Source organism: Myodes glareolus, chromosome 4 (assembly GCF_982192425.1).
Source record: "Myodes glareolus chromosome 4, mMyoGla1.1, whole genome shotgun sequence".
Lineage (NCBI taxonomy): Eukaryota > Metazoa > Chordata > Mammalia > Rodentia > Cricetidae > Myodes > Myodes glareolus.
In genome coordinates, this window is record NC_142029.1 from 82518617 (window position 1) to 82546304 (window position 27688).

General features: G+C 41.9%; 1 protein-coding gene across 1 annotated transcript; it reads right to left on the reverse strand.

Moving 5' to 3' along the window:
- Positions 1-25522, reverse strand: Acat1 (acetyl-CoA acetyltransferase 1). Its single transcript, XM_048416833.3, has 12 exons — positions 25374-25522; positions 16400-16447; positions 14968-15085; positions 14383-14478; positions 14090-14190; positions 10795-10938; positions 10150-10300; positions 8258-8353; positions 6195-6308; positions 3275-3339; positions 1164-1321; positions 1-311 (listed from the first exon to the last, which is right to left on the reverse strand). The coding sequence occupies exons 1-12, from the start codon at positions 25434-25436 to the stop codon at positions 191-193; spliced, it is 1275 nt and encodes a 424-aa protein (XP_048272790.2). The 5' UTR covers positions 25437-25522; the 3' UTR covers positions 1-190.
- Between the last annotated feature and the right edge of the window lie 2166 nt (positions 25523-27688).

The following is a 27688-nucleotide window of genomic DNA, read 5'->3' on the forward strand; positions in this document are numbered from 1 at the left end:
TTAAAGGAGAAATTTTTATTTGTACTTTCAATAGGTTTTGAATATGATGATTATTTTTTAAAAAAAAATTTAATAGAAAATAATAAAAAATGAAAAGCTTATGTTGAATATAAGCTGGCCCAAGAGAGTCACGTTCACTTCAGCAGGGTTTCTGATCACATGGAACTGTCTCCTAAAACAGGTTGTCTGTCTACAGCTTCTCAATCAGCACAGCAGAAGCACCTCCTCCTCCATTGCAAATACTGGCCAGACCAAATTCTCCTTGTTTCAAGGCATGAGCCAAGTGAACAACAATCCGGGCTCCAGACATCCTAGGATCAAGAAAGCATTGATTCTTTAATGAAGGACAGAATTTAGAGCTAACCAGAAGAGTTTCCACTCCAAATTAATTTCTTGAAAACCTTATTAGCTAGAACGTTTCAGTTTAGGAAATGAGTTTCAGCAAGAGGTTACAGCTCTTACAAAAGTCTAGGCTTTTTCTTCTTTTCTGTTCAGCACTGTTAGTGTGCTAAATAGTTTGTGTTATCTAAACATAAGCTAGAGTTATCAGAGAAAACACAGAAGATCAGGCTGTGGATAAGACTCTAGGGTATTTTCTTTAAATAAATAAATAAATCTTTATCTATCATGTATCCAGTGTTCTGCCTACATGTATACTTGAACACCAGAAGAGGGCTCCAGATCTCATCATAGATAGTTCTGAGCCACCATATGATTGCTGGGATTTGAACTCAGAACCTCTGGAAAAGCAGTCAGTGCTCTTAACCTCTGAGCCATCTCTCCAGCCCTCTAGGGTATTTTCTTAGTGATTGATGGGGGAGGCACCATACCGGAGCTGATGATCCTGGATTCTATAAGAAAGCAGGTTGAACAAGCCATGAGGAGCAAGCCAGTAAGCACCACCCCTCCTTGGCCTCTGCATCAGGTTCCTGCCCTGATTTGAGTTCCTGTACTGAGTTCCTTCAACCCTTTCCTCCCCAACTTGCTTTGGTCGTGGTGTTCCGTCACAGCAGTAGAAACTCTGATTTCAGAACACAGAAATGCTAAGTCTGTGTTCACTGTTGGATGTGATCACCCAGAAATCATGTTTGACAAAGTGAAACAGCTGATAGATAGTAGAGGCTACTATTAAGTTGGGTGGGATTATTTGTTACAATACTAACCCGATTGGATGACCCAGAGAAACAGCTCCTCCGTGGATATTCACTTTTTGAGGATCAATCTCCAGCATTTTAATGTTGGCCAGTACAACCACACTGAATGCTTCATTTACTTCCCACATGGCAATGTCTTCCTTTTTCAATCCTGCATATTTAAGAACCTAAAAATAAATTTTAGATGGTTATCCAGATATTTAGCAATCAACTTGTTTTTGTTATTTTCTGGAAATATTACAGTTTTGGTTTATATTTCCCCTTGATGTAGTTAGTTACTTAAATAGGAAGGGCTTTTCTTTTCTTTTCGAAAATATTTGTTTTCAGATTTTGCTTTTTTTCCCTGCACTATAATCAGAATTTTGTTTTCCATGCATTATGATGTCTACTTTTCAGAGATAAAGAAATTTTTATGTAATTGGACATTCCACAAATGTTTGGAAGGTGCATTCTCTATATGACAGTACATCATGCTGTATGTCCCTAAGATCTATCTTGCTGGTTATCTATTACTTAGTTCTATATTCTTGCAGAGTTTTGTCTGTTCCCACATGTCCCCTCAGTTTCCTTAGAAAAGCTGTGGAATTATCTCAGGCACAAATACCTTTTGTGAAATCTTGATCGTGTTTTCTTTCACTAGTTCCTCGTCTTGAGGGGAAGGGATTTTTGTGCTAATGATTATCCTTATGATAATAATACCTTTTAAAAGATATTTCTAGTTTGTCATAGCAAGAAGCCCTCAACCGAAGAATGGATAAGGAAAATGTGGTACATTTACACAATGGAGTACTACACAGCAGGAAAAAATAACAACAACTTGAATTTTGCAGGAAAATGAATGGAGCTAGAAAACATTATTTTGAGTGAGGTAACCCAGACACAGAAGGACAATTATCACATGTACTCACTCATAGGTGGTTTTTAAACATAAAGCAAAGAAAGCCAGCCTACAAACCACAATCCCAGAGAACTTAGACAACAATGTGGACACTAAGAGAGACTTACATAGATCTAATCTACATGGGAAGTAAAAAGTAGAAGACAAGGGCTGGAGAGATGGCTCAGAGGTTAAGAGCACTGATTGCTCTTCCAGAGGTGCTGAGTTCAATTCCCAGCAACCACATGGTGGCTCACAGCCATCTATAATGAGATCTGGCACCCTCTTCTGGCATGCAAGCATACATGGAAGGAATGTTGTATACATAATAAATAAATAAATCTTTAAAAAAAAAGTAGAAGACAAGATCTCCTGAGTAAATTGGGAGCATGAGGACCTTGTGGGAGGGTTGAAGTAGGGAGGGGAGAGGCAGGGAGTGAAGCAGGGAAAAATGTAGAGGTCAATAAAAATCAAAAAAAAATATTTCTAAAATCCCCTTTCCTTAGAAATTTTACCATTGGCTGCAAATCTAGAGCATTCACTTTCAAATGTATCTGTTCCTGTCTGAGATCTGCAGCTACTTGTGTCTGATCCTTCTCTAGTCTTAGCCTACATGCTCCCCCTTTTTCTTTTAATCTGTATACTATTCCCAGATGTCAGCTCTAGCTGGATGGGCAGTATACACCTGCAGTCCTAACACTCTGGAGGCTGAGGTAGGAGGATCTCAAGTTCAGGACCTTCTCACACAAACATGAGGTCAAGGTGAGGACATCCGAGGTCTCCGAACCCTGAACCCCTGAGGTTCAGGGGTTCCACGTCCTGAGCATCTTTGTTTGCCTGTGACCTCTTAATGTGTTCACACAGGCTTGGTATGTCTGCCTTTGAAAGCACAGAAAACTATGTGGATTCATTGTATCTAGTGTTAACTCTTCCCTGTAAGACATACAGTCCATGGTGCCTTTCAGCATGAAGAAACCTCTACGAGCAGCTGTTTACTTTATATTCTAGACTGGGTACCTTTCCTTCACCACACCAGATGTATGCATTCAGCATCATATTTACAAGTGATTCAGCTATCCACTTCTAATCTGTAGTTTCAGGTTTCCTGTCAGTTAACTATTTTCTGAAGTGAACAGACTCAATACCAAATTATCACTGTTCTGCAAATGAACATGTAAAATGTAAAAATTGTGATCTTAATACAATATGCAAAGCACAAGTTAGCAGAATCACCTTTTCTTACCTTAGGTACAGCATATGCGGGTGCAACTGGGAAATCAATAGGATCTACAGCAGCATCAGCAAATCCTGAAAAAGAAGCACCGTTAAACTCTTCTACATATGCCCAAAGATTCATCCGTGTATATAAGACTCAAAAGCAAAGCTAACAAAGAAATGCACACTGCCTAATCTCTGTGCCGTATGTGACTCAATTTGCTCTTTTTTATTTTTTAAGACAGGGTCTCACTATGTAGCCGTGCCTATGCTATAACTTACTCTGTAGACCAGGGTAGACTCGTATTCAGGACATCCCTGCCCTGACCTGAGTGTTGGGATTAAAGGTGTATACTACCACACCCAGCTACACATTTGCTCCTTTCGTAAGATTCTGTTCTTAATAAGATTAAACTAGTCTCTAAGACACTGATTTGTCTGGAAAGAGGTTAAAAAATGTGGCACTAAGACAGTGGCTCTCAACTTTCCTAATGCTTTGACACTATAAATACAGCCTCATGTGTGGTAACCCTCAACTATAAAATTATTTTCATTGCTACTTCATAATGAGATTTGCTACTGTTATGAATCATAATATGTCTGCTATGTGACCCCTGTGAGGGGTGTGTTTGGATCACAGGATGAGAACTGCTGGTCTGGGAGCAGTTGCAAGCATATGCTATTCTACCAGAGGACCAGAGTTCAGTTCTCAGCGCCCACATCAGTCATCTCACAACTGTCTCTAACCCCTGATGGGCAATGCTGACACAGGAGAAGTGAAGGTGAAACATGCCCCGGCAGTGCTGCAGTCTGATGGGCAGCCCATTTATATGGGGTTTCATGGTCTGAGTTGATGAGGACGACTGACCAGGTCTCCTCCTCAAGGAACAGTTTCCACCAAGAAACAAACTCGGATTGCTGGATTCAGAGTCCAGAGCGTTAACCATTACACCACAAGAGCTGGGGCATCAGGAGTAGAGCTCAAAAGGCTGTTAGTTCAATCCCAAGTACCACAAATATAAGTTACTCATTACAAGCTAAGAATAAAATGGTAAATGTATTATAAAGAAAATTCTATTTACAGAGAAGACACTGTAAACAAACTGTACTTTTACTTCCCGGTTGCCCAGACCCCAAATAATCACAAAGATATTAATTACAACATTGTTTGGCTGATGGCTCAGGCATATTTCTAGCTAGCTCTTATATCTTAAATGAACCCATTTCTATTAGTCTATGTATTGCCATGGGGTCCTGGCATTACCTCATTTTCTGCATATCTTTTTTCCTCAGTGCCTCACTGCCTGACTCCACCTACTTTTTTTTTCTTTAACCAATAAAAGCAACACATACAGAAGGACATCCCACATCAAAACACAACAGATTTCAAAGGTAAAAATAAGGGCTGGCATGATATCTCACTCAGTAAAACACTATACAAAGTATACAGACCTGAGTTCAATCTTTACATCCCATGTAAAGGTAGAAGGAAATAAACAACTCCACAGATTTGTCTTTTGACCTCCACACCTCCACATGGCATATCATACATGCAGACAACAACTTTTGTTTGCTTTTCTGGACTCCTACTTCCATATTCATTTTACCTGGGGGCTACCTATTAGGTAAAACATATCTTTTCCTTTTCTCTGCTCATATATGATGGATAACAGGAGGGGTTTTTTTGTTGTTTTTTGGGTTTTTTTTAGACAAGGTTTCTCTTAGCAATACAGTCTTAGCTGTACTGTTCTACAAAAGAACTCACTTTGTAGACCAGGCTGGCCTCAAACTCACAGAGATCCGTCTGCCTCTGTTTCCTGAGTGCTGGGATGTGCTACCATGCCTGGCATGTTTTTTGTTGTTGTTGTTTGTTTGTTTGTTTGTTTTAAAATAATACTATTTTTAAAAACTTGGGGTGGGGTATTTTGTGTGAGAGTGGGCATATGTGTGGCATGGCACCTGTGGAGGTCAGAGGACAATTTGTGGGAATGAGTTCTCTTCCTTCTACCATATGGGTTTCAGGGATCCAACTCAGGTTATCAGGCTTGGCAAGAAGCACCTTTTACTCACTGAAGTATTTTGCCAGCATCTTAAATTTTATAAATTAACAAAAATATTAAAAGAACTTCTACGTCAACCAAAATAGAAAGCCAAGTCCACTATTCTGTGTTTCCAAGGCGATATCCTGTTCTCAGAACTAAAGATGGGAAGCAATTGAGGGGAGTGCCTAGGCCTCCAGAGGCAAAAAGTACTTGCACAGTTTTGTTGTTGTTGTTGTTGTGTTTTTAACTAAATAAGAAAGAAAGAAAAAAGGTCAAACCAGGCCTTGTGGCACAAGCCTATAAGAAATGCTGTTCCAGGCAGATAACAAGATCAAAACCAGCCTGGACTAGACATAATGAGTTTAAGCCAGCCTGTATAACTAAAGTGAGACCCTCTGAAAAAGAGGGCTGGGGAAATAGCTCGCTGACAGAATGCTTGCTTAGCATGTGTGTGCTCGCTAGTTGATGTCAACTTGACACAAGCTAAAGTCTTTTGAGGAGGGAACCTCAACTGAAAAAATGCTTAGATAAGATCAGGCTGAAGGTAGGCCTATAGGGCATTTTTTTAGGTGGTTATTGATGGGGGACCACCCAGCTCATTGTGTGTGGTGCTATCCCTGGATTGGCAGTCCTAGTTCTGTAGTAAGGCAGACGCAGTTTTCCTCCATGGCCTCTGCATTATCTCCCACCTCCAGGATCCAGCTTGAGTTTCTGTCTTGACCTCCTTTGATGATGAACTGTGATATGGAAACATAAGCTGAACACATCTTTCCTCCCCAGGTTGCTTAGATCATGGTGTTTCATCCCAGCAGTTCTAGCCCTGACAGACAATGTGTTTACACTTTACCGCTCTGGCTTCCCAATACCAGAAAAAGAAAAAAGAAAAAACAAGGTGAGAACATCTACCCGCGATTCGTGCTAGTGGCTTCACATTGAGCCTCTTGGCGGCCTCTGCAGTCATGAGAACCACAGCAGCTGCTCCGTCGTTCAGTGTGCTGGCATTGGCAGCTGTTACTGTGCCTGAAATCAACAAAACGTAAAGTCACACATTCTTCTGAGTCGATCCTCTTCTCTCCCACAGATACCCACAGAGCACTGTCTGCCTTGTCAAATATGTAGACAAGTTATAGACAGGCTTGGAGATAATTTCTGCCCTGGGGAAACATGCACAGAGCTAGCTCCACAGTGAATGTTTGCTGCTCACTGTGTATGGTGGGGATTTAGTGCATTTCTGCAGAAGTAGTGGAGGCACTGGTACGTGACCAACTCTCATGTTTCTTCTCAACATCCGTATAGCAGACACTATTTGTATTTTCCAAATCCAAGTCATAATCAGGTGTTCTCTATAGTCACTTGAAGTTGAATGTCAGTAAATACTAAAACCACTCAGCTATATACTTTAAATCATTTTGTGTACATAAATTGTCAATGAAGCTATTTAATATTGACAATGGAAACCCTGCATTAGTCCATTTGTTTATTTGTTTATTTACTGATTTTTCAAGACAGGGTTTTTCTGTGTAACAGCCCTAGTTGTCCAGGAACTCACAGAAATCCTCCTGTCTATGCCTCCCAAGTGCTGGAAATAAAGGTATGTGCCACCATGCCTGGCTTATTTTTTTTTTCTTTTAATTTTGGTTTTTCAAGACAGAATTTCTCTGTGGGTAGCCCTGCCTGACTGTTCTGGAACTTGCTCTGTAGACCAGGTTGGCCTCAATCTCATCTCTCTCTGCCTTTTTCTTTTTCTTTCTTTTCTTTTCTTTTTTTTTTGAAACAGTCTTGCTATGCAACCTTGGCTGACCTGGAACTCCACCTGCCTCTTCCTCCCAAGAGATCAATGACCATGTCCAGTTTAAGATGTATTTTTGTTTTTTAAAGATTTTTTGTTTGTATTAATTTTTGGGGTGGGGGGTTACAAGACAGGGGTTTTCTGTATATCCCTAGCTGTCCTGGAACTCTCTGTAAACCATACTGGCCTTAAACTCAAAAGATCCACCTGCTTCTCTATCCTGAGTGCTGGGATTAAAGGTGTGGGTCACCACTATTTATAATATGTACTCTTACAATATGTTTTTATTATGCTGACAAAAAGGTGAGTGGTGATTTCTATACTTAGAACTGAGCAACTCTTTCAAGAAAGAGGGAAAACTAACTGCAGATTATCACAGCTGCACACAGCCAACCTGGAAGAGCTTATATTTTCTCAAAGTTGAGGGCTCCAAACCACTCAGAAATTTAGGGCTAGGCATATCACTCAATAGAAGAGTACTTGCCTAACATGGACAGTCTCCCAAAAGGATATTCAGAACATAGACTCCATTTGTCCCAACATTCTGGAGTAACATACACTAAGCAAGGCTTATTTATATATTTAGTATATTTATATATTTAGTATACCAGTGAACACAGCCATCAGCAAAGCCTCAAAGAATGTATTATGTAAATTTGAATTTTCAGTTCACAAACTATGGGGATGCCTGCCTCTGAAAATTCAATTCTCCAGCCATGTTATATAATCCCCTCTCCCATGCTAGGACTTAATATATTAAAGGTATGAACTGTTAAACAAAGTTAAACATACCTTGAATTTTTATTATTTGGCTAATTTTATTTGAATACAGTATCTATACATGTTAAGTAACATCTAGATGTTTTCTACAGTTACTTTGTTTAAATTGTTAGGCAAGGGCTAGAGAGAGATGGTTTGGCAGTTAGTGCTGGCTGCTCTTCCAGAGGACCTGGGTTTGGCTCCCTGCACCCAGATGCCAGCCCACAACTGTAACTCTGGTTCCAGGGATTTAAAGGTCATCTTCTAACCCAAAGGACACCAGGTACAAAGTGGTGCATAGACATATATGCAGGTCAAACACACAGAAAAAAATCTTTAAAAATTGTTAGGCAAATCCAATAATAAACATTACATATTAACTTGTTTTTTTTTTTCTTATGTCTGATTTCTTACTACTTACCATTTTCTTTCTGGAACACGGTTTTCAGCTTCGGCACTTTACTGAAATCAACACGCTTGTACTCTTCATCTTCTTTCACCACCACATCTGGTTTACCTAACATTGAGATGCTAAGTGATCACGCAGTCAGGACAACAAATGGCCCCTTGGGTAGAAACTGTTACACATGGTTCCTCAAACGGGCTTCAATCCATTCCAAACAAGTGTCCATCTACAAGTGAAGCCTACACCCACAACCCATTATTCCACCCGCCCTTATTTTTGAGATATGATCTCTCTATGTAGTCCTGGTGGTCTTGAAGCTCAGTAAGTGGACCAAGCTGGCCTCAAATGCACATACATCCTCCTGCCTGTGCCTGCACACCCAGTCTCCCAGCCCTGGTCTATGATCACAGACCTCACTGTATGCCAAGGGTAGAGCCCAGACAGTGCTGCATGATAAAGTGTTCTATCACCCACGCAATAAGTCTGTACCACGGATTTGTTGGTGAGAAGACTGCTTTCTTTGACTCAGAGCTCTAGAGATGAATGTCATTCATCCTTCATTTCTGGATGTTGACTTCTAAAGTACTTTTTAGGCTCAGCAGACAGAAGTGCTCACCATGCAAGCTTGATAATCTGAGTTCAATCCCCAGAACCCATGTAAATGTAGAAAAAAACAAAACTGATTACACAAAATTGTCCTCTGACTTCCACATGCAGGCCGTGGAGCACACGTGTACACATATATATGCACACTAATAATAAGTGTGAGCAGGGCTGGAGAGACAGCTCAGTGGTGACGAGCACACACTACTGTTCCAGAGGACTCAAGTTTGATTCTCAGCACCCACATGAGGCAACTCTCCTGTATCTCCATCTAGAGGGGCATCTTCAGGATCCTGTACTTGTGTGCATATAAACCACACACAATATAGTAAAAATAAAATCTTTTAAAGAATAAATGTAAGGCAGTGGGGCACACACGTTTAATCCCAGCACTTGGGAGGCAGAGACAGGCAAATTTCTCTGAGTTCAAGGGCAGCCTGGTCCACAGAGGGAGTTCCAGGACAGGCTCCAAAAACAGGTTTCTCTGTGTCAAGAAACCAAAAGAAAGGAAAAAAGTAGAATAAGTTTAAAATGTATCTGCTATATGTCACTTACATGAGAAAGAATCCTTTTTTGTTTGTTTGTTCGAGAAAAGGTTTCTCCATGTAGCTTTTGGAGCCTGTCCTGGACCTAGCACTTGTAGACCAGGCTGGCCTCGAACTCAGAGATCTACCTGCCTCTGCCTCCCCCCGAGTGCTGGGATTAAAGGCATGCGCCACCACCGCCCGGCTGAGAAAGAATTCTAATAAATACATTTTCTCAAAAAACAGTAAGTACGCCCCCTTTCTACTAAGCCAGATGCTTTGCCTTGAATCCCTGGAACATACATGGGGGAGAAGAGAACCAGCTCCTGCAGCCTACACCACAGTATGCACATGCCACATAAGCTCAAGACCAAAGAAATAAATTTAAAACTACTTTATAAAATAGTAAGCTTAATGCACTGTATACTTGGGTGACCTGTAACCCTCCCTGTCTTAACTTAAGCAAAACTGTTAATATGTTCAGCTCAAATGAATAAAGATAACACTCACTTAAAATGGAAACATCAGTTCTACAACACGGGAAATCTATTAAAAGTAAAATCTAGCTGGATGGTGGTGGCTTATGCCTTTAATCCCAGTACTGGGAAGGCTGAGGCAGGCAGATCTCTGTGAGTTCCAGGACAGTCAGGACTACACAGAGAAACCCTATCTTGAAAAACAAAACAAACAAATAAAAACCCAAACAAAAAAAAGTAAAATGTAACAAAGAAAAGACAAATGTTTATAAACTTGAAATTTACTTTGGAAATGCCTCTCTACCTTTTATTGAGACTGTGACAGGAGCGATTTCATTTCCAAACTTCCCTGCATCCCAGGCTTCTTTACTCCTGGTGTAAGAGCTGATGGCGTAAGTATCCTGTTCGCCTCGTGCAATATTCAGCTTCTTTGCAGTATTCTCAGCACAGTTACCCTGGGAAAGGTGAAAAAATTATCTTTGCATAACTCAATGATTAGGGCTTCATTTCCATTTCTCTAAATTCCCTTCCTCTACTCTAGGTGATGTTCCCTCGTGTCTTGTCTTCTAATATTTGCAGGAAAGATACAATTGCCATTTTAGGAGGAAATACCCCACTCAAGTATGGGGCAGCTTTTTAATAGGTGATCCACGCTAAAGAAATGGACATAGTAAAATACTTTTATAAAGTGAATGACTAAAACATTTATAGAACCCACCATAAAAGTATTCAAAAATACATGTGTTATAAAAAGTCAAGGATTATGGATTAAATTGCATTTGGGGGCTGGAAAGACCTCAGCAACTGAGGGCGCAGACTTCCTGCCGAGAACTCCAGTTAGATTCTCTGGTCAGATGCCTCAAACCCATCGATTCCAGCTCCTGAGGACTGACACCTTTTGGCTTCCATGAATACCAGCACATGCACATTTCTTAAAAGTGGCACTTACCATATGAATTTTATTGTAGACATCAGTTAGCCCGTCTTTCACGATCAGGTCTTCCAGTTTTACCCCGCCATACGGAGTTGCTCCTCTGCTCATCACATAGGGGACATTTGACATGCTCTCCATCCCACCTGCCACCATCACATCCTGCTCAGGGCACAGCAAAGCCTCGGTCAGTTCAGAGCTGCAGGCTGCTGCATTCTACACACAGCTGTCAGCAGTGTGGCTTTACTAACCACGGTAACATGTGAATGCCCCTACTATAAAAACAATGGTTTAAAATATTCAATATAATTCCACTAAAGTTAGAAGCTGGGCATGCTGGTGCACATCTATAATCCTAGCCCTTGGAAAGCTGAGGCAGGAGGAGCAGGAGTTCGAGTTCATTTTCAGCTACATGGTGAGGGTGAGGCCAGCCTGGGCCAAATGAGACACTCTCTCAGAAAACACAAAGCAAACAAAGAAAAAGACAAGAACCAGACAAGGATTTGACTACACTTAACTTTTAGAAGATGGACCTGGTAGGTTTTGAAAAGCATCTGACAACTTCCAAAAATTTAAATCCTCTCACTCAGTAATTCTTCAGGGTTTGTTTTTAGTATTTTTAAGATTTATTTGTTTATTATACGTACAGTGTTCTGACTACATGTGTCCTTGCAGGCCAGAAGAGGGCATCAGATCTCATTATAAATGGTTGTGAGCCACCATACGGGTGCTGAGAATTGAATTTGACCTCTGGAACAACAGCCAGTGCTCTTAACCTCTGACCCATCTCTCCGGCCCTATTTTCAGTATTTTTCAAAGTTGTCTTGTTCACTGTTCTATTCTTATAAATCCTAAGTACTCAATAGAAAATAGTCAGATTTAGTAACAAGTCTTCCACATATCTACCTGCCCAAAGTTTCTCCAGTTTTAAGTAGCAGAGTATCCAAACTGGTGGGACTGGATGGGGGGGGGGCAGGGCTCTGAGGAAAACAAACCTCCATTTATGCCTTCTATAACTGTGAAGTTTCTAGGGTATGCACATGCTGTTTGTGTGATAAGGTCCGTGTCACAGCACCTCAGACCTCGGTGCACCCTTTTCTTCTTTGAAAGTAAGCACAGAGGTATGGTTTGGTTTTTTCATTTCTATTATCTGTATGTTATGTGTATGAGTGTTATGGTTAAGATGTGTTACATTTGTTTATGCTGTGGAATATTTGTTTAATGATGTTAAGATGTGTTGCATTCTTTTATGTTTCATTTGTTTAACTCTGTAAAGCTGTTACTTTGCCTGTCCAAAGCACCTGATTGATCTAATAAAGACCTGAATGGCCAGTAGCTAGTAGGCAGGACAGACAAACAGGCAGGGCTGCCAGGCAGAGAGAATAAATAGGAGGAGAAATCTAGGCTTGGGGAGAGGAAGAAGAGGGAAGAACAAGAAAAGAAGGAAGGAAGAGAGGAGGATGCCAGGGGCCAGCCACACAGCCATGGAGTAAGAAGGGAAGACAGAGAATATGGAAAGGTAAAAAAGCCCAGAGGCAAAACATAGTTAAAGAGAAATGGGATAATTTAAGTTAGAAAAGCTGGCAAGAAACAAGACAAGCTAAGGCTGGGCATTCATAAGTAAGAATAAGTCTCCATGTATTCATTTGGGAGTTGAGTAGAATAAAAAAAAAACCAATTACATATGAGTGTTTTGCCTGCATGTGTGTCTGTGCACCATGTACATGCCTGATACCCTAGAACTGGAGTAGAAATGACTGTGAGCCACTGCCTGGGTGCTGGCAACTGAACACAGGTCCTCTGAAGGAGCAGCCAGGGTTCTCACCATTGAGCCATTTCTCCAGCCCCATAAGTATGTTTCTTACATATGTGAGAAATAATATGAAAACACGTCATGCTGACCTTTAGCCTGGTTGTGACATACAATGGCAAGCTAGAATGTCTAGAAATAAATTCTAATAAAGACGTGTGTTTCCCTGTGACTCTGCATCTGTGGCTACTTCAGTATCTGTCATCCGAGAACTGATGAAGCGTTAGTTCTTAAGCCCAGACACAGCCTCTGGATGCCACGGCAAGCACTGAGTGATGAAGTGTTAGTTCTTTTTTTTTTAAAAAAAATATTTATTTATTTATTTATTTATTATGTATACAATATTCTGTCTGTGTGTATTCTGCAAGCCAGAAGAGGGCACCAGACCTCATTACAGATGGTTGTAAGCCACCATGTGGTTGCCAGGAATTGAACTCAGAAACTTTGGAAGAGCAGGCAATGCTCCTAATCACTGAGTCATCTCTGCAGGCCTGGAGTTCAGTTTCTAGCACTCACATCAGGCAGCTTACACCTACCTCTAACTCCAGGGGATCCAACATCGTCTTCAGGCCCCCACAGGTGCCTGTCCATGTGGCATTCATTCACACAAACATACACACATAAGTGAAAAATAAATCTTTTAAAAACAAAGGGGTCTGGAGATATGGCCAATGGTTAGAAGCACTTACTGGGTTTCCAAAGACCCAGGTTCAATTCCCAGCACCCACATAGTAGTCCAGAACCATTCAACAGGATATCCAATACTCTCTTCTGACCTCCATGGGTCCCAGACATGTATGGGGCACACAAACATACATGCAGGCAGAACACTAACACACATAAAGGAAACAAATCTTTTAAAAGGGAGTGGAAGGGAAGCTGAAAATGTGGCCCAGCAGTAAAAAGTGTGTTGTTCTCCACAGGACCTGAGTTTTATATTCTCTGCCCAGAGTGGCTCATAACTGTCTCTAACTTCCATTCCAGGGGTTTGCCCTCTTCTGGCCTCTGAATGCCAGGCACACATGTGGTTCACAGACATGCAGGTAAAACACTCATATGCATGCAGTAGAAATAATGAATCTCACTGACACAGCATAAATGTGTTTAGACATTTGGTGTTTTCTAGGATTTGAAATTATTTTAAGTGGCAGATAAAACAAGTGTTTCTTTTTTAAATGTTTTTATTGTTTTTATTGAGCTATCCATTTCTCTCTGCTCCCCTTCCCTTCTACTCTCTCCCGCGACCCCCACGATCCCAAGCTATTAAAACAAGATGTTTCTTTTATTTAATAAGTCTTTTTTAAAAAAGATTTATTTATTTATTATGTATGCAATAGTCTGTCTGTGTGTATGTCTGTAGGCAAGAAGAGGGCACCAGAGCTCATTATAGATGGTTGTGAGTCACCATGTGGTTGCCGGGAATTGAACTCAGGATCTTTGGAAGAGCAGGCAATGCTCTTAACCTCTGAGCCATCTCTCCAGCCCAAACAAGATGTTTCTTACCTGATGTCCACACATAAGATTTTGAGAGGCCATCATGATGGCTTTCATTCCTGAAGCGCAGACTTTGTTTACCGTGGTGCACGGAGTGGAAATCGGTAAACCTAAAGCCAACATAAATTATACTTTTGAAAAAAAAAGTCATTTTTCAAATATAATTGTATAATTAAAATAGAGCATGTGACCATAATCTTCAAATGTTCTTTTCTATAAGAATCATGCATTCACTCGTTTAGCTGAAATGGCCTTGACATTTCCAAGAATATGAAGTATAACAGTAAACGTGTTCGTCATACCTGCACCCAATGCCGCTTGCCTTGTGGGGGCCTGCCCTTCACCCCCTTGGATGACATTGCCCATGTAGACTTCCTTCACTTCTTCTTTCGGGATCCCTTTTAAACAGCAGAAAGGAATGTCCTGGATTTACTCAATTTCTTTTTTAGGACCTTACTTATTTTTATTTTATGTATATGGGTGTTTTCCCTGTATGTATGTCTGTGCACCATGTGTATGCAGGACCCAGGGAGACCAGAAAAAGGCACAGGGTCATCCGGAACTGGAGTTGCCAACAGCTGAAAGCAGCCATGTGGGTACTGGAAACTGAACCCAAGTCCTTGGGAAGAGCAGCCAGTGCTCTTAATCACTGAGCCTTCTCTCCTAATATTCAATTTAACTATTAATATTACCAAGCAAATTACATGACATGGAGCAGGAATGATTTCTCTTTCCTGTTGGTGTTGAGTTTCATTCCTATTGAGTACAAGGGAAATTAGATATGCAGAAACCATGTAATTTCTAAGTTATATATACAGTAAATGCAGAACAATTGTGTATCCCCCAATCATTTGGCCCCCTCAACTCCAAACAATGCAACCACTGACCTGCCTTTTCAATAGCTCCCTGAATTGCAATAGAACCAAGCTTAGTTGCTGGCTGAGAGGCAAGGCTGCCCAGAAAGGATCCAATAGGAGTTCTTATAGCACTTACTATAACCACTTCCTGGCAAGACAGAAAAAGGTAAAAATATTAGCATAGGCATATTCAAATCCTGTTTCATTTATTAAACATACTCAGACCACTTATGAATAGTTTGTAAGGATTAAAATAATATTTGAACGGCTGGAAAACACCATGGCACACCACAATTTAAGGCACGACACAAAGACAAGACTGGGGTATAGCTCATGGGTGGAGTGCTTGTCTATCAGGTGCACGGCCCTGGGCTCAACCCACAGTGGCTGGGGGGCAGGATGCAGGGAGGGACACAACGAGAGAATGAGCAACGTGGAGAAAGAAATTAAGGCAAATTATAAGCACACATAAAAATCCCTCCCAGTTCTCTCTGGAGGTTTAAGGCCAGAAGCTTAAGTTCCAGTTTTGCTTGGTCAAAGCTTTAAAACCTGGGGCAGTCAGGGTGGCTCAGCAGGTAAAGGACTTTCAATGCTCACCTTATAACCTGAGTTTGATCTCAGGAAAAATGTCTGCAAGGTTGTCCTCTCACATCCACATGTATATGTACACACATGAGAGTGCATGTGTGCATACATACCAACACACATGCACCATGCATGCATAAACCCCAGATAATAGAGTTTGTTTTTGATTTTCATTTCTTTCTTTGTTTGTTTTGTTTCTATGACACATAACTGGCCAGCATGGAACTTGATATGTAGTGCTGACTGGCCATGAAATCAGAGTTTCCCCCTCTGCCTCCTCACCATACCTAGCAATAGTAGTTTTAAAACTACTAACTTGAATACTGGGAACTAAATTCAGGTCTTCCGGAAGAGCAGCAAATGCTCTATTTTATTTTTCATTTTATTTATTTAGGTTTTTCGAGACAGGGTTTCTCTGTGTAACAGCCCTGGCTGTCTTAGAACTCACTCTGTAGGCCAGGCTGGCCTCAAACTACAGAGATCCTCCTGCCTCTGCCTCTGCCTCCCAAGTGCTGGGATTAAAGGGGTGTGCCGCCACCACCCAGCTACTCCACAGTTTTAGAGGAAACTGTTTTATAGTGGATTATAGAGAATTACTCACGGACTGAATGAACATGATATTGCAGAAACTTAGTATGTGCACTGTTAGCTTTCCCTAACTGCATAACCTTGTTAATTGTCAAATACATTCAAGACCTAAATATAAGCAAGTGTGCTTTGGTTGGTTTGCTGGAGATAGGGCCTCTGGCCTCACCTTCCTGAGAGCTCACGCTGCAAGCATGTACTGTACCACCATGCCTAGCAACATGTGTGTTTCTACTGGCAACATTGCTTTAAATTCTTGAAACTATATGGTTCTTTTTAAATGTATACTTACATTCAAAGTGGGTTTGGATGCATAAGTTCGCTCCAGGCATCTTCCTTCCTGTAAGATAAATATTTATGTTACAATATTTTAAAATTCATCCATTAATTTCATAATTAGCAATAATAGACTTAAGGTTATTTTCTTCATTCTTACACTTTTATTTCCAAGTTTTACACACTCTATATCACCACTTTTATAAATCATAAAAAATGGTTACAATAAATATTACTTTTCTGATAAGCTGTTCATTAGAAATATAAATTTTAACTTCTGATGAACTATCATTTTTGTTTTTTTTAAACTATTAATTATGTATACAGTGTTTTGCCTGCATGTATGCTGCAGGCCAGAAAAGGGCACCAGATCCCATCATAGATGGCTGTGAGTCACCACGTGGCTGCTGGGAATTGAACTCGGGACCTCTGAAAGAGCAGGCAGTGCTCTCAACCTCCGATCCATCTCTCCAGCAACTGCCATCTTAAAAATTTATTTTTAATATTATTTATTTTCATGTGTATGGGTTTTTGTCTACATGTATGTCTGTGTACCACCTTCATTCAGTGCCAATGAAGGACAGAAGGTATCAGATCCCCTGGGACTGGAGATACAGACAGTTGTGAACTGCTGTAGGGATATTAGGAATTGAACGCAGTTCCTCTGTAAGAACAGCAGAGCTCTTAGCTGCTAGGCTTATCTTTCCAGCCCTTAAAACTGTTCATGTAAACATAACAACAGCAAAGAGTCCTAATTATAAAGTAAATACTCACTACAATTTAACGGCTTTGTTTGCTGGGTTGATTTTGAGACAAGATTTCATGGGAACTAGGTTGGCTTCAAACTCACTGTACAGTGAGAGATGACTCTGACTTCTAATTATCCTGCCTCTCTGCTTCCAAAATGCTGAGATAGCAGGCTGAGCTACCACAGCTGGACTTCAGGAGATGGGGTCAGACCTAGGGCTTTGGGCACACCACACCATCATGCTCTCTCAGACACCACACTCTAGCAGCTGAACGACATCTCTAGTCATGGGCTACATTTTTGGAAAAGCACTTTCCTATATAGCCCAGGCTGACCTCAAATTCACTGAGACCCAGAGTAGCCTTGAACACACTCCTCCCTCCTCCTGCTTCAGCCTCTTGAGTCAGATATAATATAAGTTATATCTAAGTTCTCAATTATGTAGTATTACAGGTTCACAGTTCTCATTGTTTGCATTTTTAGTAGGTAGGAGATTGCCGTTTAGAGGCTACCCTTTCAGAGGACCCAGGCTGGGTTCTAGCATGCATACTGGGTGGTTCAGAACTACCTGACTCCAGTTCCAGGAGATTCAACATTCTCTTAGGACTTCCATGGGCACCAGCACATACTCACTGCATACATACACACACTAATAATAATGATAATAATAATAATAATAACAATAATATTTCTAATAAAAAGACTACTGTATGAAAAATCCAATTAAAAAAATAAGTAAAACTTGCTATTACTCCCTAAGACCTTCCAGCAAGTGTCTCTTGATTTACACAAGGCAAACAAATGTCATATAATATGGCCTATATTGCCAGATAATTCTTAAGAAGTAAAACAGGGGGCTAGAGTATAGGTCAGTGGAAGAGTGAATGCCTGGCATGTATGAGGTTCTGGTTGGTCCTCAGCACCACACTCAAAGGAACAGAAAGAAAGACATCTAAATTCTTTCCACGCTATTTGTAGAAACAAATGTCAACAAAGGAATTTCTGAAAATGTAGGGCAGAGTTCAAAGCCCTAGCTGAACATGAAGTCAACAAGTCTAAAAGCAGCAGCATATAGTCACACATCAACTGATAGTTACAGTTATAGCTCATGGAAAGAGCACTAAATAGCCCACAAAAGTCTAGACTTACAGGTGATCCAAGAATTTAGCCTTTCATAGATTAAACAAACACTCTGTCCTAAATGAACATAGATAACTAAAACTTTCAACTGAAAATTCAGAATAAATAAAACGTAAGTTTGACAGTGGAGTTATAAATAGGAACAGCCATGATAACCAAACTGGTTTTCATGGTGTTTGAATGACAGAAGTATGTACAAATGGCAGCCTGACACGGGCATACCTTTTAGGACATAAGTGGCTCCACAGCATGGTTTTCTCAATGAAAGCGTGAGAGAATATGGTGGGGAAATGCCTCACAATCAACTCTGCTATACAAACAACTTAGTCTAGATTTGATTTTAAAATGTTAACATCACAAAGTTTCAATGTGTCTTCTGCTTTGAAGAGGTTTTCAGTCTTGGTGTCGTGAGGAGATGACCAATACGCACAAGACGATTTGATCCTTCCTTGTCCAGCAAAGCACTTGAGCTCACTTCCCTGAAAAAGGCATTATAAAGACTGAGCTCGGCCACCATGGACCTTCAGTCGCAAGGCAAGCTTGTAAAGAAGAAGTGTTGAAATCGCCTGGACATATTCCTTAGAGTTTGATAAGAGCTATGAGAACAGTACCATAAGCAAGCTACCCCTGGGGTTCAAAAGAGAAAGATTCCTTGGTTTGTGCAATCGTCTTCAGACCTAGGGCTCCACTGAAAAGCACGTTTCATCCTACTGTTTAAATCTGATAGTAACACAAATACATAGCACTAGTTGTCATCAAATTGACCTGTGTTTATTCCAACTCTGAAATAAAACAGCTACTATCTCTATCCTTTTTTAAAAAAAAAATTGTTTTAGATAAGGTCTTACTATCTATATAGCCCAGGTAAGAACTAAAATTAAGATCCCCTACTTCAGACCTTCAAGTTATAGGATTACAGTTGTGATACCAAACCTGGCTGTGTATCTGTACTTCTTAAAGACTGTCATTATGTTAGGAAGGTACTGTTTGTTTTTACACTCCTGAGCTTTACACGACCCTTAAGTGACAGTGCACTCAGCCATGATCAATAAACAAATCTGTGCTCAAGTAGGCAAGGCCCAAGTGCATCTGTTTCATGGCTGTCCTCCACAAACACACCCTCTACATATGTAAATCAGGCTGTTATTTCTATATTTCTATGTAATCATACTGTCTGCAATACAACTCTGAATAAAAATTCTGATATGGTAAAGATGCTAGTCATTGCTACCATCCACACTCTTCCTCTATAAGGGCAACCTTAAGTCCCTCCAAGACAACTCCATCACCAGCACTGAGCAGAGCTGATGGCACCAAGAATGGACTAGACTTACCTGGTTGGCACCCTGAGAGCCTGGCCAGTTGACAATGGGTATTAACCTGAATCATTGAGGGGCTGAAGGCAGTCAGACCTCAGTCAGCCAACACCACATAAGAGAAGAGGCTGGATCGCAGAGAGAAAAGCCACAGGAAGTAGAGAAGGAAAGGAAGAGCACAAGCAGACCCGAGAAAAGGGACGTGGCGCTCTGCAAGAGGCAGGGGATTCCATGGTCAGCGAGTTTCTACTTGGGGTCTAGCAAGGCCAGCTACATCCGTTTCCTGTCCTTGAATGTCCAAGAATTTGTGTATTCTACCTCTTCAAACAGTTTTGACGAACTTAGTGGCAGAGTGTGTGCTTGGTATATAGAAGCCCTGGTTCTAATCCCAGTACCACCCCCCCTTAGCTACAGTAAAGCGGGGTTGTGTCCATTTTACTTGGTCTTTTCTTGCAAGTGTCTAGTCCATTTTCACCGATGGCTCCCGTGCCACACGCATGCTTTCCTATTGTGCATCCTTTCTTTCTCTTCCTTCTGGATCATTCCATACGCATGTAAATACACTCTTGTCCGACTCCTTTAGTCTAAAAATTTAAATAAACATAACCCTAGCCCACATTACAGTGAACTCTGACATTACCCATACTGCCTGCAATGTCTCTGTACCCTTGGTTCCTGTTACCTTTGCCAGTTTACCACTGTTGGCTCTGAGCAAGGTCAACACTGTTTATGGAGCAAAATCAAATAACACTCAGAGACTTTGCACAGTAGCCTTGTGAGACCCAGACACGGCTATGGCTATCAGTCCTGGGTTAAGAACTTTATGCCTCCACATGACAGCTGTCCTGTTTAGTAAGTGGCTGCCCATATGCACATACAAAGCTGTTTTATGAAACATTTGCATGTAGTAATAAGTGTGAACATTTATAAATGTTTATGTATGTGGCTCCAGTCACCATTCTTGGTATGTAGCAGAAAACAGTGGTATATACCTTATGCACTTGTATACACTAACACTATCTATACTTTTATCTATACTAAATAGATAATTCTATCTATTTAGAAAAAATAAATGTTTAACTACAATCTTTTCAACCTCAGCAACACTGGACTCTCCTACCTTCTTTGGAAAATACCACCCTGTTTTTATTGAGTACTTCACAGTAAATCATGTGGGCTAACTTTATTTGGGGTTTTTCTTTTGTTTGTGGCAGGGTCTCACTTTGTAGCCTTGGCTGGACTGAAACTCACTATGTGGCCCAGGTTGAATTCGAACTTAAAGTGACTCTGCCTCTGAATGTTGGGATTAAAGGTATATGTCACCATGTGCCGCTTCTTTTTTTTTTAAGCTAGACATTGTGTGTGTGTGTGTGTGTGTGTGTGTGTGTGTGTGTGTGTGTGTGCATTTGAGCATCCAGGGATTTGAGTCCAGGGATCTGAACTAAGGTTGCCTCTTTCACCCACTGAGCCATCTCTCTGGCCCAGCTGGTTTATTTTTATTCTTCATATCTAAGCACAAATGACAAACCCTACATGATCTTCTTTACTTACGTTTTTTAGTTGGACCACCAAGGATGATAGCACACATGCTATTCCAGCACTAGGAAAGTAGAGGTGGGAGGAGCCTGAGTCCAAAGCCAGCTGGGTTCTACAGTAAGTGCTAGATAGCTTAAGTTACAGTCAGAACCTGTGTCTAGATAATTGATAGAACAAAGTTGACCTCTATTTATTAACTCTTTCTTATGTTGACATCATCATGTATTGAACATTGTTATCATCCCTTGGTCCTCCCCCCCCCCTCAAAAATGCAATCACCCTGAGATCAGGACTGTGGCTCTTCTTCACCAATACATCCCAGCATCAAAATTCTGAAGAATGAATGACAGAATTCAATGTGCTGGAACATTCCTGAGATCCCAGGACTTGGAAAGCAGGGGCGGAGAAAGTACAAGACGGAGGTCAGCGTGGGCTACAGAGTGAGACTGTCTCAAGATTAGTAACCACTGAAAAAGCAACAAGCACAGATCAACCTCACAGCCAACCCAGGAACCCTACTCAACCAGACCCGGCAGAGGAGAGACTTCCACCTTGCTTCCACAGTAACCTACACAAATTCTTCTTCTCTTTGTGTGGTCTATATGGGTGGGTGGCTGTGCATGTGTGTGCATGTGTTTTGACTGTGTTTTATGTGCACAGCATTTGCCTGGTGCCCAGGAAATCAGAAGGTGTTAGATACTCTGGAACAGAAGTTAGCTGTCATATAGGTGCTGAAAACCAAACCCTTATCCTCCACAAAAGCTGGCATTGCTCTTAACCACTGAGCCACCTCTCTACACCCTTTAAAACCTTTTCTAGATTTATTTTATTTGGTCTTTGCACATTCTTATTGCTCCTCCATGACATAACTTGAACTTGAGATGGCCCTACCGTCTTCCCACTATATGGTGAGTTACAAGACATAATTTTGTTTACTTCTTATCTCTGTGAGGGCTGCAGGTGCTAAACGAGACCACAACAATGTCTGATGTTTACTAACAAGGCTGAAAAACAAAATCCCAGTAATGAAGCAAAACCAAGATCCAGGAGTGACTGCAGCCTACTGCCTTACAGGCTGGAAACGGAACTCAGGAAGAGCAGAGGGCAAGGCTGGGAGCAGAGCTCAGTGGGAGAAAGCTTGCTGAGGCCTAACGTCAGTCCTCAGGTTAAGAAAAAAAGGGGGGGCATGCAGAAGTAGCACGGCCTGTGAGCTGACACCGCAGAGGTAGATAGAGACACGGGAAAGGTCGGGTTCTGCCCATGCCACCCTCAGTCACTCACGGATGGCTTTGCTACCAACACTGTAGTCAGTGTATAAAGAGCTAAATGTAGGGGGCTGGAGAGATGGCCCAGCAGCTGCTCTTCCAGAGGTCCTGAGTTCAATTCCCAGCAACCACATGGTGGCTCACAACCATCTGTAATGAGATCTGGTGCCCTCTTCTGGCCTGCAGGCATACAAGCAGGCAGAACACTGTATAGATAATAAATAAATCTTAAAAACAAAACAAAAAAAAAAGAGCTGAATGTAGCAGTCTATAAAGAGTGAAGACAACAGCTTGTGTGGCTACTCTCAGGGTACGGAATAGCTGAACACAGGATCTGGAATACCTTTAAAGTTAGGAGTAGCCATGGGAACTGCAGGTCTCCTTTCACGGACAGCAATTTGAACCCTGGCCGACCCAGCATCTGAAGTCATGAAGTCAGCCAAGGGCAAGTCCTGCCAAGTCCTCTAGAGCCTCTACTCTTGGCACCTGAACCACTAGAAATCTCTATCTTACTAGAGTAATAACAGGTCTCAGGAACCTCTTCCCAAAGCCCTGCATCGCTTGTTGACCAGTGGTTATCTGTGTCGCTGGTCAAGCCTGTCAACAGTGACACTAACTTTTTTATTGTCCCTTTGTAGGTATAAGTATAACCAGAGACACAAAAAAATTTACAGATAAATTCTGGTATGTTAAAGTAAGTGTAAAACCCTGCCCAATATGTTAGGTATGGAGGCACATTCCTGTAATCTCAGTGCTTAAGAAATGAAGGCAAAAGGACCAGAAGTTCAAGGCCAGCATGGGTTACCAGAGACTGGTGTTTAAAAAAGTCAGACAGATAAAGTCCCATAAAAGTTTGTTGGTTTGTGTGTATTTGAAAGCAAAGGTTAAAAAGACCATGTAATGGGTAAGAGGTCAGATTCCATTCTACAACACAGCACAGACTATTGAAAATTCTTTTCAGAAAAGATTTCTGTAGTTAAATAAATGGTTGCTCAATTTAATTGAGGTGGCATCCAATAGGTCATTTCTAGAGTTTAACAAAGTGAACTGGACTGGAGAACTTGGATGGGATCCCAAACACGTGGCAGCACCTGACTGCTAATTCCAGTACTCAGGATGTGAGGCAGGAAGAGTGTGTATTGTAGAGACCATCTTAGAGCAAATGCCCAGCTCTTATGAAGGAAGTGGGAAGCCCATGGCATACGCTACATAATCTACAGGTAGTAAAAGGAGCCCGGAACACAGGATAGCAATCAGTGCTGGCAAGACACAGTTAGGGTCACTAAGACCCAGAGTTGCAGAATATAGAGAAGACCCCAAAGCTGGAACTGATGGGAGACTCAGTGACCCTTAAAATGCATTCAATCCTATGCAGCAGTCCCCCCTTCAAACTCCTATTCTATACTCCGATCATTCTGGGTTGCACTATTCTGAGACAAGCTCTCACTGTGCAGCCCAGGATGGTTTCAAATTCACAATCCCTCTGCCTCAGCTTTTTCCATGTATAATTACACACATAGGACTCCACGGCCCTAGCACAGGTTTCCCATGCTCGTGCAGAATGTATTTGCACTTGGTGATGGACACTTTTGTTCTGCACACTTTTGTTTCGACACGCCTCAAGTACCTGGCTTATCTAACTCATCGAGGCAACGTTATTCGGAATCTCAGTTAACCTGACTTCTCTGTAATTTTTAGAGCCATCCCAATGACACTGACAAACTAATCAAGAACTCCTGGGCATGATGGCCTGCTCTTTCAATCCCAGGTAATCCAGAGGCTGAAATGGGGAGGGGAGTTCAAAGTCAATTTAATCGACACAGCAAACCCAAGTGGGAAGAGAGAAAAGAGGAGGGGAGAAAAGGAGAAAAGATAGGAGAATAGGGAGAGGAAAAAGCAGGATTAGGAGGAAAAACACCAGTGTCTTTCCTGGGAACACTTATTTTATAGGTGAGGTACTGTCCATCTCCAGAACAGAAAATAAACTATCCTTCTGGCTTTCCAATTATCTCAGTCATTCAGAATTTAATTTTTTTATCTTTCTGAGGCCTGGTATTCCCAAATTGCCCACGTGGGTTGGAACCCTTGGGCTCAAGCTCCTCTCGCCTCAGCCTGTGGAGTGGCTGGCAACTCAGACACCTGCAACTCCAGGAAGATTAATTTTACAGTTCGCTTTCCCTCAGCTCCCACCCTCGGGCCACAGCCCTCCTCATGTCTGCAGTATTCTTTGGCAACCTCTCGCAAAGCACTGCTCTCCTTCAGCGTCTATTGCCAAAACTACCCAGTTCCATGAACCCTGACTGTTACAGAAACAAAAAACGGCAACCGTCCAGACCTAACTCTAGGACCTAGATGGATTTCAAAGCTTCCTATTGTAGTCAAACTGGAAACGCGAAACTTCACAACTACACTGTGGAGTTTCTCACCCATTCCTAAAACAGTCAAGCGTTTTCCAGAATGCAACATTGCAAAGGTCTGTCACTATAGTGTTCCCCAAACACAACAACAAAGAAAGAGGCAATCGCTCCAAATATATTTTACTTCTTTTAGTGTCTGAGTAGCCATCTTGTTAGTTTTAAGGAGTGGCTGTATAGTATCTTTTGATTGTCACATAGTGCCTCAGAGTTCTGATAAGATCAATAATTAAACCAATGATTAGCTACCGGATTTAAAGAAAAAGGCGGGAGGGACAATAAACTCACTCTCCCCAATAAAAATTCGTAAGTATTTATGACTTTAAAGAACGTCTCCGAAACTCCTGGGCCTGTAAAGAGGCTCAGCTCTCTGCAGTCTGGGATAGCGCCTGGCCAGGTCCAGGCAGGTGTGACAGCAGTGCAGGCGGACTCGGGGACACACGGCCCCGGGGCACGCGTGGTGAGCGCCGTCCCCCGCGAGCACCCCACCTCGGGGTGCCCCGGCCTTGCCGGAGGGCGGAACCTTGGACTGCCGGCGGCGGGCTCCCCCCCCGGAATTGACCCCGCTCACCTGCAGCAGCCCGCGAAGCAGAGACCGGCGGACGCCGCCGTGCAGAGCCGCCAGGGCAGCCATGGCGACGCGAAGGGCTGTCAAGGGCAGAGAAAAGCGCCGCGGCCTCCGCTTTCCACCTCAGACCCGCGACGTCGGGGCGGGAACCGCCCCGACCCTCTCCTCCAATAGCAGTCCGAGGTCGCTGCGCCTGGCAGGGATTGGCCCGCAGTTAGGGGCGGGACCTGGCGCTGGGCAGAAACCGTCCCGGACAAATTGGCTACTGACTAACAGGGCTTGACACCTGGCTGGAGCAGTTTGAACTGTTTTTGACCTCCGGACGCCGGTGATTTCCGTACAGCTCAAGACTTTCCATTCACTTAGCTGCACCTGACCGTGTGTTTGCCCAGACAAAGGATATTGGTAAATGTTACCAGCAATCCAATTTTATACATTTATAACACAAATAAACCAATTACGTTAAGAGAGTTTTGAAATTTTTCGATGAATGCGAAACAAAATGCTTGTTACTATCTAAATTTCATTGAATAAGACTAAATCAACTTCCACAACTCTCTGCAGGCTGGGTGTGGTGGCAAACACTCAGTAGAGAGGAAGGTGGGTCTGTGAGGTGTTCCAGATCAGCCTGGTCCACGTGGCGAGTTCCAGAACAACCAGAACAACTATCAGAGAACCTGTCTCAGAAACAATTAAAGCAAAACAAAACAAAAAACCCTTCATGCATTAATTGATGTTAGTTAAGTGATAATTATTCTCACATTTGTGGAACCTATTGCTGACGTTAGAGGTTTGTTTTGTTTTGGGTTTCGTTTGTCTTTAGACAGGGTCTCGCTATGCAGCTCTGGCTGTACTGTAATTCACTATGTAGCCCAGGCCTGGCTTTGCCTCCCCAGTGCTAGGACTAAAAGCATGTGCCACCATGCCTAGCTCAGATTTTCAGTCTTCAGCTGAGGATATCAAATTTTTCTTTTAATATTCATTTTCCTTTATGTTAATTTCCACTAAAAAGTATGGCAACATACAACTTGAACAGTTTAAGCCAACCTGTTTTGTGTATGTAGCTGTATGCACTGCTGTGAGTCACTCGGATGACGCCTTTGGCTCTCTGCCTTATTTTTGTTTGAGACAGGGTTTCTCTGGGTCACGACTCTGCCTGCCCTGGAACTTGCTTGTAGACCAGACTGGCCTTGAACTCAGCGATCCCTTGTCACGTCTGGAGTGCTGGGATTAAAGATGTGACACCACTGCCTTTTTTCTGTTTTTAGACAGGGTCTATCATTGCACCTGGAGCTTACTAGAATGACTGACCAATAAGCCTGCCTTCCACTCCTTCTCCCCTGACCCATTAACAGAACTGGGAATACAATCAAGGGCCAGCATACCTGGCTTTTCACATGGGTGCTGAGGCTCTAAACTCAGATTCTCTTTCTTGTGAAGCAAGCACCTTTTGAGGGTAAGGCATAAGTGAGGACGTACATTGCTGCATTTGTGTGCGTGCAGGTGCCTGAGGACGGCAGCAGAGGGCATCAAAACCCCTGGAAATGAACTTACAGGCACTTGGGAACTGCCTGGTGTGTTTTGGGAACTGAACCCATGTCCTTTGTAAGAGCATCAAATATTCCTAATTGCTGAGCCATAATCCCCACTTATTTTGCTTTTTTAAACGGAGTCTCAGGTAGTCCAGGATTGTCTCAAACCTATTATGAAGATCAAAGATGACCTTGAACTCCTTCCACCTACACCTTTGGATTGCTGGGGATACAGGTGAGTATTGAATCTAGGACTTCATATAATATATATAGTCGTCACATAATTTAGGCAAGTATTGTGCTAAGCTACATCTGCAACCTGTTTTTTTGTTTTGTTTTGTTTGGTTTGGTTGATTATGGGGTGTGTGTTGTTATGGTCAGAGGAGGGATGGATGTCCCACAGCACACATGCGGAGGTCAGAGGAAAACTTGCTGGAGTGGGCTCTCTCCTTTCATTTCCCTATGACTTCAATCTTATTGTTATGCTTACATTCTTTTCATTTAGTTTTGGGAGGTCATAGTTGTCTATAAATTTATCTAATTCTTCAAGATTCTCTAATTTGTAAACCTGACACTGGTGCTTGTTGTAATATTTTTTTCAGCTCTAATTTCATTTAGATTTTCTTTTTTGACCAATTCAGCTGGAAAGTTGTCATTCCTGTTCATTTTTCTTTTCATAGAAAGTGTATTGGTTCTCTGTTCTTATTTGTTTCCACTTAAGAGTTTTTGCTGTTTTTTGTTTGGGGCTGTCTTACTGCGACAAGGTTTTCCTGTGTATCCCTGGTT

Bases quoted from the DNA above. Each gene is read 5' to 3' on its own strand.
- Acat1 (XM_048416833.3), bottom strand. From the start codon at position 25,436: ATGGCTGCCCTGGCGGCTCTGCACGGCGGCGTCCGCCGGTCTCTGCTT. The intron at 10,301-10,794 runs GTAAGTGCCACT...CACCTTTCCCAG, and splicing joins TCTACAATAAAATTCATATG to GGTAACTGTGCTGAGAATAC. The intron at 3,340-6,194 runs GTAGATGTTCTC...CTTCTTTTTCAG, and splicing joins GCCACTAGCACGAATCGCGG to GATTTGCTGATGCTGCTGTA.